General features: G+C 49.9%; 3 protein-coding genes across 3 annotated transcripts; 1 reads left to right on the top strand and 2 right to left on the bottom strand.

Annotated features, from left to right (window-relative positions):
* Positions 1-469: 469 nt before the first annotated feature.
* BJX67DRAFT_324204 (F-box protein) lies at positions 470-2839 on the bottom strand. The gene is made up of 3 exons (XM_071027380.1): positions 2639-2839; positions 1269-2572; positions 470-1213 (listed from the first exon to the last, which is right to left on the bottom strand). Exons 1-3 carry the CDS (start codon positions 2733-2735, stop codon positions 671-673), a joined length of 1944 nt encoding a protein of 647 aa, XP_070888848.1. The 5' UTR covers positions 2736-2839; the 3' UTR covers positions 470-670.
* A 603-nt stretch (positions 2840-3442) lies between these two features.
* atm1 (ATP-binding cassette Fe/S cluster precursor transporter ATM1) lies at positions 3443-6270 on the top strand. Its single transcript, XM_071027379.1, has 7 exons — positions 3443-4006; positions 4065-4124; positions 4184-4298; positions 4355-4623; positions 4678-5724; positions 5785-6001; positions 6063-6270. Exons 1-7 carry the CDS (start codon positions 3656-3658, stop codon positions 6155-6157), a joined length of 2154 nt encoding a protein of 717 aa, XP_070888847.1. The 5' UTR covers positions 3443-3655; the 3' UTR covers positions 6158-6270.
* Positions 6271-8444: 2174 nt separating this feature from the next.
* BJX67DRAFT_370658 (vacuolar protein 14 C-terminal Fig4p binding-domain-containing protein) lies at positions 8445-15196 on the bottom strand (the record flags this gene model as incomplete). The annotated part of the gene is made up of 14 exons (XM_071030947.1): positions 8445-8841; positions 8920-9079; positions 9150-9229; positions 9279-9397; positions 9448-9552; positions 9609-10375; positions 10429-11107; positions 11158-11321; positions 11427-11541; positions 12365-13887; positions 13934-14057; positions 14106-14189; positions 14244-14890; positions 15175-15196. The coding sequence occupies 14 exons, from the start codon at positions 15194-15196 to the stop codon at positions 8445-8447; spliced, it is 4986 nt and encodes a 1661-aa protein (XP_070888846.1).
* Between the last annotated feature and the right edge of the window lie 296 nt (positions 15197-15492).

Below are 15492 nucleotides of genomic sequence, written 5' to 3'. Positions count from 1 at the left end.
CAGATCTCTCAGTCAGAAAGTCTCAGGCAAGTTGACGACGAGCGGTTCACCCAGCTCCGCTTTCTTGAGTCTCTTCCAGGTTCAACAGCCGCCCTGCCACCGAGCAGCGAACACACTTCCATGGGCCACAACAAGCCAAAGTCATTCCATGCGCTGTATCTTACCCCCCGGGCTTTCTCTCGCTTCCAGTCTCGAGGAGTTTGCTATTCCGCGTGGAAGTAGAATCAGGAGCTCTGCATTGCAAGCCGCTGAAAAACTACAACTTTAATTAGATCTTATCTACTCCAGACGTTGTTACCACGCCTTTGCTTTCGTCCATTGCTTGCATGTGAGCGCACTTTATGGCTTGCTGTCAAGAAAACAACCCAACCTGAGAGGCATCAAAAGTGGGGGCAACGAGTATTGGAATCTACATGAGATAAAGAAAGGGGAGCTCGCCAAATATGCCCAGCAATATCTTATCAATGACCCAAGGTTCTGTTTTAGCGCCCTATACCATCAGAGCTTCACCCTCTGAGATATGATACCCATGTCCTTGAAGCCTACTCTGTCCTGGAACCCTATGTTAGCCCATGTTGATCCTCTCGCCAGGCGGTTCAATGACACTACCTCGGTTGCATAGAGCCCAGTGGGGATTGTTCCCGGCGCTGTTTCGAGAAGCGTATACTGTTCATTTCCAAGCAAGCTGCCGGTAAGTATGTACGACTTTGCCCAGTTTGTTGTTATCTGGAGATGTGAGCGTTTTGTACGGAAGTGATATAACTTGACATACCTTCAGCCCCGTGATCTTGTTCCCACTCTTCCCAACTTCAACTGCCTTGATGAACTCTCCCTCAGGCCCATGAAGCTTGAACGACAAAATGTTAATGCCGACGCGACGTTGAGAAAGCAGTCGTTGCCCTCCCGGCGTAACATCGTAGTTGTAGTGGAACCCAATGTTCACCAAACGGTCACGGCCAATAGTGGCAGAGACACCCGTTAGGGACCGAAGGTCAACCCCGCGGCGTCCCCCAAAGGAAGTGCGTATCACAGGCCGAAATCCCCTCGTACTTTGTCCCCATCTGCCAAAAGCTGATGTCACGTTCAAATATTCACCGGGGCTCGGGAGTTCTGGGAACCACAGGAGATTGTTCTTAATCAGGTCAAGCTCCTTCGATGTCATAGGAATTCCCTTTCTTTTGCCCCAAGCCGAGAGGTACACCATTTTGTATCCCTAGGACTACATATCAGCATCGGCACAAGGAGATGGGAGCGAAGGAGCGTCTTACGTCAAATCCAGCAGACAACGCAACGAATTGTTCAGAGAACACAAGGCGCCTCGTTTTCGCACCATTACCCGGGTGCCCAATCCAGGGGGACGAGGTACGATTCTCACCTTGAACAACCTGGAGTGCGTGAATTCCACTCGACCCAACGGACAAGGTGAAACCTTTCAATGAGGCGGTCTCGATACAAACTGTCGTTCCAGGGGCAGTGATGTATCCAAGTCGAATAACCTTCTCCGTTGCACCATAGTAGATTTGGATCCCCGCAATGTATGCTGTCACCCCATCCTTGATGATTGAAACACCGATTCTGTGAACGTGGGGAGGTACCTCCGTCCTTTCTGGGACAATCTCCTGCCTCGACCACTTTTTCTTGAAACGCCTACCCACGACGAGATCTCCGTAAACTTCCCCCCTGCGGAAGCTAGACAGCCGGTGACCTATGGCTAAGTGAGTCGACATATCTGCGCGGGTAAGAGTGAGCTTCTCCAAAAGGATGTCAGCAAGGTACCAGATTCGAAGTCTGTTTCTCAGACCGGGATAAGTCACAGTAATATTCCTTGTTCGCTTATACAGCAAGCGCCAATCGCGAAGCGCACGTTCTTCCCAGGCTTCGAATAGAAACCCCATTTCGCCAGTGGGTCGAAATCTGGAAGCCCAAAACATCTGGTTATAGAACAATTGAGTGAAAGCTCGCGAAACCAATCGAAGCTTGAGCACTGTGCTTGTTGGAAGGTATGATACTATTTCTTCCACGATCTCTAAAGGAAGATTGGCGAAACAGTCACTGCCAGACCAGCCCTGTAGCTTTACTGCAAAGATATCGAACACGCTGGGCCCCGTGAGAGTGGTGGATTTTAGGATTTCTTCCATCCCCGAAGCAAAAGGGCTCCCGTCGTACAAGGTTCCGATGCCAGCAATTGGTCCCAAGTCAGAGTTTCTGCCTCTGTCCTCCCATGGCCAACGTTGACTATCGAACTCAATGACTTCCCCGTACTTGTGCGCCCATGAGTAGTAGCATATGCGTGTATTACCCCGGTTCTTCGGAACTGATTCAAAAACCTCCATGAGCCTGTGCAGAGGAATTTGGTATGGCTGAGCTCTTCGCTGCAGGAGGGTCCAACAGGCATTATGTGAGACAAATCCAAAGCGACCGTCTCTCTCCTGTAGGATAGGAATACATATCCACGACACCCCTGCACTGTTCCTATCGCGATTCAGCACAGGAATCCTGAATATTTCTTCGTCCCCCTCCTGTCTTCGCCTTCCGATGTCAGAAATATGCGCTCCCTCGCTGGTCCTGTAGACTATGTTCCATTAGTTGTGCATCGCATATTGATGTTGATACTTGGCCGAGGTAGGGCCACACTCACTCATCCGGTAGCTCTGAAGCCATGAGTCTCCCCAGTCGCCTTCGCGCTGTATTCCAACGCCACAGATGATACACCGAACGTCAATCATCTGGGCCATAGCGTGCAAGCCAGGGAGAAGAATGACTGGGGGAGGCTGTCCTCTGGGATACTGAGCGATAGGTGAGCTTCAGGGATCCGACGGCCTTCCACGGAAGTAGTTGGTAGGTCTCTCAAATCCGTGTTTTGAAAACCGGAAGCTGAGAGTGCCACTCCCGCAGAAGGTGCCGGTTTGTGAATTGACTCGTGGGTCTGGCGACATAATCGACATGGCTGTCACGCTGTCACTGTCATTATCCAGCTTATATCATGAAGGAGTTTTTTAGGTGCTAGGTATGTACTCACTTCTCGGAGCTAGTCAAGAGAACAAAGGGAATAAAGGAATATTCCGCATCCGTACCCAGAAGTATAGCCCTATGTCCCCTGCGGAGCTCTCTCCTTGGGCGCCAACATGCCTCAACAAGGGCTGTCAGCAACAAGGCTAACTTCCTCTCCACGAGCAGTAAGGACAGGAAAGGCAAAAAGACGGTCCTAGCTGGAGCTCATCCCAGTTAATCCGCAGCCAATGCGAGCCCCGCTGCAATTTTAAGATCATAGTGCGCTGGAAACCTTCCCACGTTGGATTGCACCATTCGCGGACCTATTGCAACAGAATAAGCAATATCAGCGAGCATCTCGCAATTCTTCTCGGCCTCCTCCTCAAAGAACTGCAAGCACGATATTTGTTAGGAACTGCCTATTTCCTGCTTCCGAACTTCTTATCCCGCGTTTCGTGGCTCGGGGTGGCCTGAGAATTCGGGGCCTCAAAACCGCTGCATCATCGCCCTTCGTCATTTTTTCCCCTCCGAACCCGGCGCTCCGCAACGCGAACCGAGAGTTCAGAGCGACCAACTCACTTTCCACCCTCAACGATGCTTCATTGAAAGTAAAGAGTCCCGGGATATCGAATACTGGTCTCTGTAAAGATAAATCACCAGTGACATGCTGCTCCGTGCGGCACGATCGCCCCGTTGGCGCATCGCCGCGCGCTGCATCCCTCACCGTTCCGCCTTTCCACGACCGCAACCTTCGCCGATTACCTTCTACGAAGCTCGATTCAGAGAATTCTCAACCAAAAGACAGGCCGACGAGAATCCTGCAACCGCTCGAAAAACTCCCAATCCTAATCCGCCGTCATCCCCCTCTCAGCCAGCTTCTCACAGTCCACAGAAGACCCAAAATGCCACGGCTACAAAGAAGAACCTCCTTAATGAAGGCACCGTCGCAAATAAGGAACAGAGAAAGGCGGATTGGGCTATAATGCGAGAAATGGCAAAATATCTTTGGCCAAAGGTAGATCTCGAGGAGAACGTCGGAGTGCTTATATCGTTAGCTGATCGGTAGTACACAGGGTGACTGGGGAACGAAGCTTCGTGTTGGGACAGCTTTATCGTTGCTAGTTGGAGCAAAGGTGAGAACGATTGCAGAGGTCCAGTGCTATTACAGTTGCTTCTAACGGCCTATTTACAGGTTCTAAATGTGGAGGTTCCCTTCTACTTCAAGAGCATCGTCGACTCAATGAACGTCGATTTTGCGGCCATTGGCGGAACTGCGTACACTGTAGCCGGATCAATGATCATCGCCTGTGAGTAGATGTTGCCGTTTCTGAATACCACAAGCTTTTTAACGCTGACTTCACAGACGGTGCAACCCGAATCGGCGCTACTCTGTTCCAGGAGCTGCGGAATGCTGTTTTTGCTAGTGTCGCTCAGAAGGCGATCCGTAAGGTTGCGCGGAATGTTTTCGAGCACCTACTACGACTAGACCTTAACTTTCATCTCTCACGGCAGACCGGTGGGCTAACAAGAGCAATTGACCGTGGGACGAAAGGCATCAGTTTCCTCCTGACATCCATGGTGTTTCATGTCGTTCCTACTGCACTAGAGATATCTCTCGTGTGTGGTATCTTGGTAGTGAAACCCTCTGGAACTTGCATTTCCCACGCATGACTGACAAGCACACAGACATATCAATACGGCTTCCAATTTGCTGCGATCACTGCCACCACCATGGTTGCCTATTCCGCCTTCACAATAACAACGACAGCCTGGAGAACCAAGTTCCGAAGACAGGCGAACGCAGCAGATAACCGTGGCGCCACGGTTGCTGTAGACTCGCTAATCAACTATGAAGCGGTCAAGTACTTTAACAACGAAAAATTTGAGGTTGCGCGATACGATAAGGCTCTCAAGGCATATGAGGATGCGTCAATCAAAGTCACGACATCCTTGGCCTTTCTCAATTCCGGCCAGAATATGATCTTCTCTAGCGCACTTGCCGCCATGATGTATCTTGCTGCTAACGGGGTCGCTACCGGAAGCCTGACTATTGGTGACTTGGTAATGGTGAACCAACTGGTTTTCCAGCTCTCGGTACCTCTAAACTTTTTGGGCTCCGTCTACCGAGAACTGCGCCAGTCACTCCTCGATATGGAGACGTTGTTTAATTTGCAGAAGGTGAATGTCAGCATCAAGGAGCGGCCCAACGCAAAGCCGTTAGAGCTTAAAAAAGGAGGCGAAATACGGTTTGAGAATGTGACCTTTGGGTATCATCCTGATCGCCCTATCCTGAAGAACGCTAGCTTTACAATTCCTGCTGGTCAGAAATTTGCTATCGTTGGCCCGAGCGGCTGTGGCAAGTCCACTATTTTGAGACTCTTGTTCCGTTCCTATGATGTGCAACAAGGCCGCATTCTAGTTGATGGCCAAGATATCCGTGACGTCACCTTGGAAAGCCTGCAGAAAGCGATTGGCGTTGTCCCACAGGATACGCCGTTATTCAACGACACTATTGAACATAATATTCGCTATGGAAGGATCGAGGCTTCTGACGAGGAGGTTCGCAGAGTCGCTCGGCGGGCGCACATTCATGAGCTCATCGAGAACCTCCCGGAGGGTTACAGGACAGCTGTTGGAGAGCGTGGCATGATGATCTCCGGTGGTGAAAAGCAGCGGTTGGCTATTTCCCGATTACTGCTGAAAGATCCACAGCTACTCTTCTTTGACGAGGCAGTAAGTGATTGAGTCCCCTAGTATATGAAAGTCATCACGAACTAATTACTGTGTCTACAGACATCTGCTCTTGACACATACACTGAGCAAGCCTTGATGCAGAATATCAACAGCATTTTGAGGGAGAAGGGACGGACAAGTGTGTTTGTTGCGCATCGCTTACGAACAATCAACGACTGTGACCAAATCCTTGTTCTGAAGGAGGGGCATGTAGCAGAGCTGGGATCGCACCGCGAGCTCCTTGACCTCAACGGGATCTATGCTGAACTCTGGAATGGTAAGTCTCTCTCCGGAACCTTCTATCGACAACAGGGAGGAAATTAACTCAGTTCCCGCAGCCCAGGAAACGTCGCTCGCGCAAGATCCAGAGTATAAACGCAATGTGGAGCTTGAGGAGACAGGTACAGAGGTTAATGACAAGGCACCAAAATAGAGGTGTAATAGGAGGATTCAATAATACACTGCATTTTTGGTTTAGATAAAGATTGTATAATAAGGCTGACGGCAGCGGAAAGACGAGGGGAAATCATTGATGATGATGCGAACCTGATTCTGGAGTTCTCTGGAACGATGGACTCATCCCACGCATGAGAGACTAAGCTGGAGAGGGGCTAGCCCGGCCCGAAGTAGTTAGCGGTGTTGGCCAACCCCCTGGCTAGACCGCATACGGACCAGCACGCCGCCCCAAACCACGTTTTGATCACGCTTGTTGCGGGCTCCCTCGTCGGGGCCAGCCGTCAGTGGCTCTGGTCCAGTGACTTTTGCAAGTTGACATCTTCCCCTTCTCGATTCGACTCGCCTCCACCCGCTTTTGTCTCGGACTTCCATCCTCATTCCCCTCCGTCTCTCGTTCGCCCTTGACTGTTCTCCTCCTTGTTGGGTTGACTGTCTTTCCACACTCCTTTGGTTCATTCATTGTTAAAGTCTTGTTTGCTCCTCATTTGGTCGGATTCTCCATTCATTACCGTTTTCGCCTGCCTTCCTTTGGGACAGCTATCATCATAGTTCGGTGTGGCTGCCCACCAAACCAGCCATCTTCCCTCGACTTTCGAGCTATCGAGTCCAGAACAACTTAACTAGCAGTCATCTTTCGTTAGCGTCGGCGTAAGTCGCCTCTCCCACGTTTCTTTGGAGGCTCCACCGTTGTTGGCTCGATTCTTCTCACCCTTGCCCTTGGTCTTCCCCTCTCCATTCCTGCATCGTCCAAACCCCGACCTTCTCCTTTTAACTGGGCTGTCTTTAGCATCGTCTCTCAATTGCTTCGACTCATTTCAAGAAATCATTTGTTTTGCAGTCGACCACAGCACATGCGATTCTAGATTTGGTATTTTCCCTTGTCCCCTTGTCAACTGTCCGTCTCTCCACGCTCGAACTCAGACGTTGGCGAGGACCCTGAAATCACCACACCATAACACACCTAACTCTCCGCCACAGTTTCGCGAACAGAACTCCATCGTCCTCGTATATTCTCCATCCACACGAAACTTTTGCTGCCTGTGTTGAGCTATTTCGCTGCGATTGTCGATTTCTCGGCTTGGTTATCCCAGGATAAAGGGACAGACACATTCTTCAGCATGGGTCTTATCGAGAAGCTACAAGCAAGTAGGTCGCCTGCGATTCCCTGATAAACAATTTTGCATTCCCCTTGACGCCAATCTGACCGCAAACTGACACCGAATGAATCCTGCTGTGCAATACTAACGGCCGACATATACAGAACTTGAGCTCTACCGGCTAGAGCAACGCTATGCTCGTCGAAAGCATCGCAGCACGTTCTCCGGGGTCCAATACGTTGACGGAGAGTACGTTTACTCAAACGATTCCAGTTCCTCATCAGGGACCGTTTCGAAGCATTCCACTGGATCACATTGGAAGGCCCCCACATGGGGTTCATCGACCGACTCGCGAGCCCGGTGACAGCATGCGGATCGCTGAAATTTCATCATGCCTGTGACGACGTGTCCCCTACGTTATGTCTCCGTAGGGGTCACGACGATGCCTTCTCATCGTATCCTCGGCCCAATGATACGCAAGATTAGGACTAGCATTTCACGCCTTTCTTTCGCTTCGCCTCATTCTCTCTAAGACAGCCACGACTGAGGCAGATCATTAGCAGGGCTGTCTTGGCTCGCTTGGCGGTCGATGTTTGGGCTTTTTCTCTTAACATGATTTCATGAGATTATTGTAAATGTTTTCGATCTATTCCACACTTTTACATTCCGGGTTCCCACAGCTCATCGCGGCCGCGAGAACGGAGCTAAGAGCTACGGCTATTTGTTGATATCTCGGTCAGGTCGTCCCGTGCAAAGACCATTTAGCGAGTTCTTTGTCGCGTCGACCTATCTTTCCGCTTCACCGCCTCTCGTTGTATATACTTCCCCCAACATATCCTCAAGCACCTTATGTGATGATGAAGGTTGGCTCGCTCAGCTTGCATTCTCCTGAGTTCTCTAAGTAAATCTACATCCACGTGACGTTCCTCCGAATCATAGACATGAGTATGTTGCGCCTTTACGGTCTAAGGAGTCAATTCAAGTGAAAGACTCCTAAGGTGTAGGATTATACTACGTAACAGTTCAAAGGCACAATTCCTCTCCTCTCTAGATACACTGCTGTTATCGGGCACACACCCACGTCCTGAAAGGAACATCAATGAATATTAGGTTAGAAAATTATCGCCTATGTTTAACTTAACCTCGTGCTTAGATTCATGACAAAGTTCACCGCTTGCTTTTCCCCCCTCCAATCCGCAGCCGTCCCAGGTTCGGCAAGCCAGACTTCTGTCTCTGCGCTCCACCCTTTTGCGGTCCACCGCCACTATCAGCTGGTGAAGCGCGGCCTGCCGCGCCACCGAACCCAGCACGCGGAGGGTCAGGTAGACTCTTATCCTTGCGCAACTGATCGGTAGACGTGAGTGCGGCGTGTTGGACGGCTGATGGGCCATCGGTATGGAAGGGCCGTTGAGATGGGCGTTGCGAGGATCTGGTCTTCTCCTGGACAGATTTGAATTTATCGAGGAGTTCAACCCAGCGGATGGAGTTTTCGTCGCGTTGCTTGAGGCGGGTGCTGCTTCTGTCGTATGTGGATGAGGAGGCGGGGGTTGCGGCCATGGAGGTTCTACAAAATTCTGTTAGCGTTTGTTCGGCTTCAATATCAAGAAATGGAAAAGGAAGGATGGCGTGAGGGAAGACGCACAGTCTGGGTCCGGTGTGGAGAAGACCGATACTACTGACGCTATTAAGGCGGTTCTTGAGGGCTGCAAAAGCTGAACTTTGGGGGAGGAGCATGAGGACGCCATATAAACATTTGTAGAGATATGGATATCTTTCGGGTTCGAGAAGTTGGAGACGAAGATCTGCGGAAAGTTCAGTACTTGACCCAGCGAAATCAGATGAAGAGAAACGTTATTGCGGATTGGCGCATACAGGTAAAGACAGGAGATTCCAGGAGCTGGACTAGTTTATCGATTTGGATCAACATGTTAACCGTCATTTCGAGCTCGGCACTGCCAGTGTCAGATGTATTTGTGGCGCAAACCAAAGACTTATACTCACAAAACTTGGAGAAGGTTATATGCCTGTTCGTATGCTTGTGCAAGCAAACATAGGGAGAAGGTGGACACTGCATTGTGGCACCACGACCTAAAGAGAGTCACGAAGAACGTCTGTCCATCCTGGAGATTCAAATTAGTCTCAAATTTTAGGAATACTTGGATCTCCTTACCTTTGAATCCAGATTCCGGAGTCGTTTTCTGAGTTCCGCTAACTCTGGTGCAGTGATAAGGTTATTATTGAGATTCTGGACCATGATACTCGCAAACTCGATGTCCTACGGAAACACCAAGATCAGTAATAGAAGGTCGCTTTGTAGAGCATTCTACTCACATCTTCCTTTTCAAGACAGTCTGCAAGGGTCCGATAGATTCGTTCCGGACTCAAATTCATGCAAAGCTGTCGTATTATGAGGTTTCCTCGGTTTTCAAGGAGGTTCCTATCGGTAGAAAATAACTGAAGTAAGTTTACCATGAATGATTTGAAATAGCTATCCTCGCTATTCCGAGATATTTGTGACAAAAGTTGCAGATCCTTGGTGACAACAGCTTCCGCCGGGTCAGATAGCGTCTTAAGGAGCGCGGGAAAGATCCCGTCGTTGAATGCCGCAACCTTTCTGGGCGCTTTCCGATGTAGCATCAAAAGCCAAGAGAGAGCAGCCACCCTGGTAACTTCATGCTCATTCAAGAACTGCAGGGTAAGGGAGCTGACGGCCAACCCATAATCGAGGTCTGCAGGGGGCGACGGGGTTGCAGACGCGATGCTATTTCGGGGCGAGGCTTTCTTGGAGTCGGTAGTAGGCGCTTCCGGCTTGCCGCTTGGTGTAGACGCCGGTCTTTCACCAAACTCCCTTGTGGTTGTCGCATGTAACTTCACCTGTTGGGAGTCTTCTGAAGCACCTTCTGATAATGCTAGGCTGAAAATATAATCCAAGAGCGAAGTGTTGACACGATGTGCTGCTTGTCGCACTTGATCCGAGCCGCTAGAAAGTGCAGGGAGGACTTGATCAAGGAGACGTGGAACAAACGGGAGAATATCCTCCGGGCTGATTTCGAAAAAGCTATCGATCCAACGCAGCGCAGTCAATTGCATCTCCTCATCTACTTCCATGAGTAATTGATCTTTCTCCCTTGCAGATATACAAAATACTTACCGAAGGAGGTATCGACAAAACCCACAAGGATATCCAAAATCTTCGGGTAGTCAATTTGGACATCTTGGCCAGGGATCCAGTCGCCATCAGCGTGCAGAATACCCTCTCCGGTAGCAGCAGACTCAGCTTCCGAGTCCTCAATTGCGTTATCATGATTCTCGGCATCAACGTTGGTCGTTGTATCCGTGACCAAGCTACTGTCACTCGTAACTGATCGTCTTTTATCGCTTTCCTGCCCTTTCCGACTTTCCTCTAGCCCTTTCTTAAGGCGGGCAATCCTTTTGATCTCTGCCAGGAACCTATCGAGAAGGCCTTGAGTAGCAACGTTGACGTCCCTATTTGGGTCATCCAGGAACTTTATCAACCCCGCCAGAAATTCTGGAAGATAAGAAACCAGCTCTAGGTCAGGGATCGTATCCAACAATGTTAGCCATGACACTAAGAACGTCCGAGTAAAAGCACTGTGGACATGAATTCTCTCTTTGAGCAGCGGTATGAACTTTGGAAGTGAGAACGCGGTCGGAAGTTCGTCTGCGGCCCCATCAGGGTCTGAGGACTGCTTTTCCGATAGCTGTAGTACTGATACATGGTGTGCGGCCGATTCAGAAACAATATCTTTGACAAGTCGGTCAAGAAGTTCCGCTCCATTCTTAACGGATAGTTCAGAGTCTGAAGCTAGCTACGCGTATGTCAATACATACCCTCTCTCGAGAATGACGTCCAACTTACTTTGCCTAGCGCGTCAAATATATCGTTGAAGAAAAGGAGTATTTCGCCCTTTGCAACTTTGGCAATGTTGTACATGCTCTCGCAAGCATAGTATCTGACCCTTGCATCTTGATCCGAGAAGCAAGCTAGAACCGGCGGCACGATCTCTTTCAGATAGGGTGCGACTCCCTCCTAGAGTCCGAATTCTCAGTATCGACCACAATAAATCCAACTTCCGGACAAACTCACAGATCCCAATGCTATCGAAGCTGCAGCGAGTCCAATCAAACCGCCGTTTCTCGCATGAGGTTGGTGAACGGCGTAGGCGTAAGCATGGCAAAGCTGCTCAACAATTTTCTGAATAACCTCATGGTCTCCCTTGAACGCGGAATCCCGAACGACTTTCTCGAGCCTATGAGTACGAAACAGATCAGCAGTCAAAAACCTCAAGTGGAATCATTCGGTTGTTCCCAGTTTGAGATCCCCGCCATGAACAGAGGTGTGAGCGTACTCGAGGGCCCCTTGCTTCCTCCGATCATACAGTTTATCATTCAGCAGCCGCTGGATTGAGGGATCCATCGCTCAGGCCACATTGGTTGACACAAGTTTAAGCTCTATCCAACTATCCTCATAGTGGAAACCAGTCGGAGCTCGAGCGATGAGCTAACGATACAGCTCCAGACAGCTATCGTTGTGGCGACCGTGGGTACTAAGTTCGAATATGTTGATCCCGAGGCTGCTTGCTGAGATCTTGCGACACTGGAGAAGGGCGATTTAGTGCTTATGCAGCAGGTGACACCTCGAGAACAGAGACGGCAAAGTCCGGTTGGCAGGCTCGGTCGCGTCGGCGGTCTTCCCAGTTGTCGAAACAGAGCAGTACGGTGGGGGTGTCGGCACGGCGAAGATGTGTTGGGCAGGGATGTGGAGTGACGTACGAGTCGAAGAGGCTCGACCGTTCCGCAGAACAACGCTAACCATAGATGATGGGCTGATCCCCTTCCAATCCAGCAACGATGACCGACTCAACGAAGAGGTATCAAGATATAAAAACGGTATCAATAATCAAAAACATCTCTAGCTCTCTATGTTCCAATAACCGCTAATTAGGTGTAGCTCCAGAGCCAAAGGCAAGCCTGGTCTCTGAACCAATAGTCAATGCTGCCGGAAATACTCCAATAATCTGGGAAGGCCCGAGTCGCCGTGTTCAATGACTGATGTACTGAAAAACTGCCGAAACATCCTTCTCCTTAGTCTCTTGTCGAATCAGCAGGTCTTGGATCTTGCTGAGTGCGCCACTCTCTCCATCGTTCACAAAATGGTTCCAAGAACTGGTGTCGCCATACAGTAAAGCTGGGGCTTTGATATACTGGGTCCCATCTGGCCTGCATCTCTTGCACTTGAAAGTATCATGTGTATCGCTCGTCGTTTCTGGTTTGAATTGGAACAGTTCACGGAGCGAGTCCAGGGAGAAGTGTCTCTCAACGTCCTCTGCTGAGTCAACCACACATGAGGAAAGCGATTGTTTGTGAGACTGCCGTTGGAAAATCTTTTCCTCGATTGACCCAGTCGCAATAAACCGGTAAACAAAGCAGTCCTTCTTCTGCCCATCACGCCAAACTCGCGCGAGCGCCTGCTGATCAGCAGCTGGGTTCCAGTCCGGGTCAAACAGCACCAGTCTATTAGCGCCTATGAGGTTCAGACCACATCCACCGGCTTTGCTGCTGAGAAGAAATACAAATTCTTCGCCGTCAGGGTCGTTGAACTTGTCCACTAACTTCTGCCGTTTCTTCACATTCATCGTACCATCCAACCTTAAGCAGCCGTAAGCTCTTGACCTGCAGAGCCTTTCGAACACATCGAGAGTTTGTGTGTAGTTACTGATTAGGACAATCTTGTCATTCGTATCTTGGCGTATTCGCGCGAGCATCCGATCGAGAACCATCATCTTCCCTGAATACCAGGGCCTGATATCTCTGTCCCGACCCCTTGCTTCAGGAGGAACATAGTCATCCGGAAATGCGTGCTCGCACCCGGGAAGATCATTCGAAAGACTCAGCAGATCTGGATGGTTGCATAGCTTTTTCAGTAGCCCGATCGCCTTCAAAGGCTGGCTTCCTTTGCCCCTCAACAAACTCTTGATTTCGGGGCTCGCAATAAAATGGTTGTAGAGGTCAAGTTGAAATTGTGAGAGATTGCAGAAAACAACATGCTCATACTTGACTGGCAAGTACTTCGACAAGATGTCGTTTGTACGACGAATGATGAACTTGTTAACAATGCCAGAAAGCTCCGCAAGACGTTCGTCCCCTTTCTTTCGGTCTTCTTCCGTCCCTGCTGCGTCTCTTCCTCTAAGTATGGGTAGCTCGAATCGTTTGCGAAATTCGTTTTGTGAACCGAGTAGATCTGGGTTCGCGAAATTGAGGAGGGCAAAATATTCGGATAGGTCATTCTGAATGGGGGTTCCAGACAGAATAACACGGCGCTGGACATTCAAGCTATTGAGTGCAGTCCAGGTCAAGCTTTCTTTGTTCTTCAGTCGATGGCCTTCATCGCACAGAAGCAATCCGATGGGGCTATCCTTCAGCGTGTCGACATACATCCGTAGGGTTTCATAAGAAACAATGAGCACCGGCCTGACAATCGAGCGCCCAGACGCGATTGCCCATTGCTTCAGCTGGCTCGTGAGTTCCGTCTTCGAAGCTTTACCGTCCACCGCAAATGGAGTTATGGCGTCCTTCCCAAGCCATTTCACTTTACTGGTCAGTTACCGCCAGAAAAGTGCTAGCTTATTGCTTACCGAGTTCATTAGCCCAGTTTCCGACCAGGCTTGATGGGCAAGCTATAATACACTTCTGAATAGTCGTCTTCCCTGCCTCAGGAGACTGCTTCAGGAGGGTCCACATCAAGGAGATACATTGAAGCTGCCACGATTAGTTTCAAAAATCAAACAGAAGATCAGTTGCACGTACTGTTTTGCCGAGCCCCATTCCGTCCGCCATGATACAGCCATTGGCATTTTTGTCCATCATTCCCGTCGTGCAACGGTAGAGAAACTTAACCAGTTATTTGGAATCCTACCACTCACATTTGTTCTCAAGAAAGCTTACCTTAACGCCTTCCACTTGATGTGGGCGTAGAATCTTTGCCAGTCTGGGATCAATCACAACCGGGACCTTTGGACGATCTTCCACCTTCTTTTTAAGCCCAAGAATGTCCGCCAAGCTCTTATGCACGATAGGCTCATCCAACTTGGGACACTTTTCCTCGGATTCGCCATCTTGTTTGTTCGATTCCGGATCATCAATACCATCAACAGTCGGGTCATATAGAACGATCGCAAATTCTCCACTTGGGTCATGCAGCGGCTTCACCACAAAAGTGGCGCCCTGCCTCATCCCCAGAGTCGGTGCGGGTCGAGAACTGTCGTATGCATCAGTCGACTTATTGATTAGAGGCACCTTGAACCTCTGTTTAAACGCCACCTCCTTGTCGCGCGCTTTAAAAACGGGAAATCTGTTGACATCTCTGGTCGCTAGCGCGAGGCGTTCCTCGTTGGTGTACGGCTTTACACTGTTGTCATCAACACTGACATCCGCTCCAGCATAGTTCACCTTTCGTCGCTTTCTTGCCGGTTTCTCCGAGGCCCGCGTCGGTGTTGCTGAACCAGGGCATTTAAAAGGTTTTGAGAGGCGATCGAGAGAGTTTAACGGGGTGCCAACGCGCGATGTTTTAGATGACGGGGTCGTACCGTCGCCTTGCGCCGAGGGTCGTGGGCGATACCTATGTTTATTAGAGAATGCTTTTCCAACAAACAATTGTAGAGAAACAGCCTACATGAATGGATAGACCACTTTGCTCAGTCAACCCTTGTTGGACAGCCGGATGGTGTCTCGTAATGGTTGTTCGCCTCTCTGCGATCGACGCGTCTTGCCGAGTCCGCCCAGAACGCCAAAGCGGCGCGCAGTCACGTGCTGATATGATAAGCCCTTCTGGTCCCCGCAATGCACCCAGCTCGCCATGCCACCCCCAATACCTAACGGGATTGACTCTTCTGCTCCATGTCATCAGATTTTTGGGCCGGCTATATTAGCGGCGCCATTGGCATAATCATTGGGAACCCTCTCGATCTCATCAAAGTCCACTTACAAGCAAGCGGCCGCGCAGGTACCTCCGTATCCCCTCAGCAATTAACCCGTTTTGAGAGCCTCGGTTCTCTGGTTCGTGGTACGTTGACCTTTTTGTAACTTCATTGTAAAGTTAGCTAGTACTAACACAGCTGTAGGTGCCGCGGCCCCGATCTTTGGATATGGAGCTCTCAATGCCTTGCTTTTTGTCTCCTACAACCGGTCATTGAAG

The sequence above is a fragment of the Aspergillus lucknowensis genome, assembly GCF_044049455.1.
Source record: "Aspergillus lucknowensis strain CBS 449.75 chromosome Unknown BJX67scaffold_8, whole genome shotgun sequence".
Classification (NCBI taxonomy): Eukaryota; Fungi; Ascomycota; class Eurotiomycetes; order Eurotiales; family Aspergillaceae; genus Aspergillus; species Aspergillus lucknowensis.
The sequence above is the reverse complement of the archived record's forward strand: the minus strand, read 5'-3'. Positions and strand labels throughout refer to the sequence as shown.

Coding starts and splice junctions, on each gene's coding strand:
- BJX67DRAFT_324204 (XM_071027380.1), bottom strand. CDS start 2,735: ATGGCCCAGATGATTGACGTTCGGTGTATCATCTGTGGCGTTGGAATA. Junction 2,573..2,638: donor GCTTCAGAGCTACCGGATGA/GTGAGTGTGGCC, acceptor AATGGAACATAG/TCTACAGGACCAGCGAGGGA. Junction 1,214..1,268: donor CGTTGTCTGCTGGATTTGAC/GTAAGACGCTCC, acceptor ATGTAGTCCTAG/GGATACAAAATGGTGTACCT.
- atm1 (XM_071027379.1), top strand. CDS start 3,656: ATGCTGCTCCGTGCGGCACGATCGCCCCGTTGGCGCATCGCCGCGCGC. Junction 4,125..4,183: donor CGTTGCTAGTTGGAGCAAAG/GTGAGAACGATT, acceptor GCCTATTTACAG/GTTCTAAATGTGGAGGTTCC. Junction 5,725..5,784: donor TACTCTTCTTTGACGAGGCA/GTAAGTGATTGA, acceptor CTGTGTCTACAG/ACATCTGCTCTTGACACATA.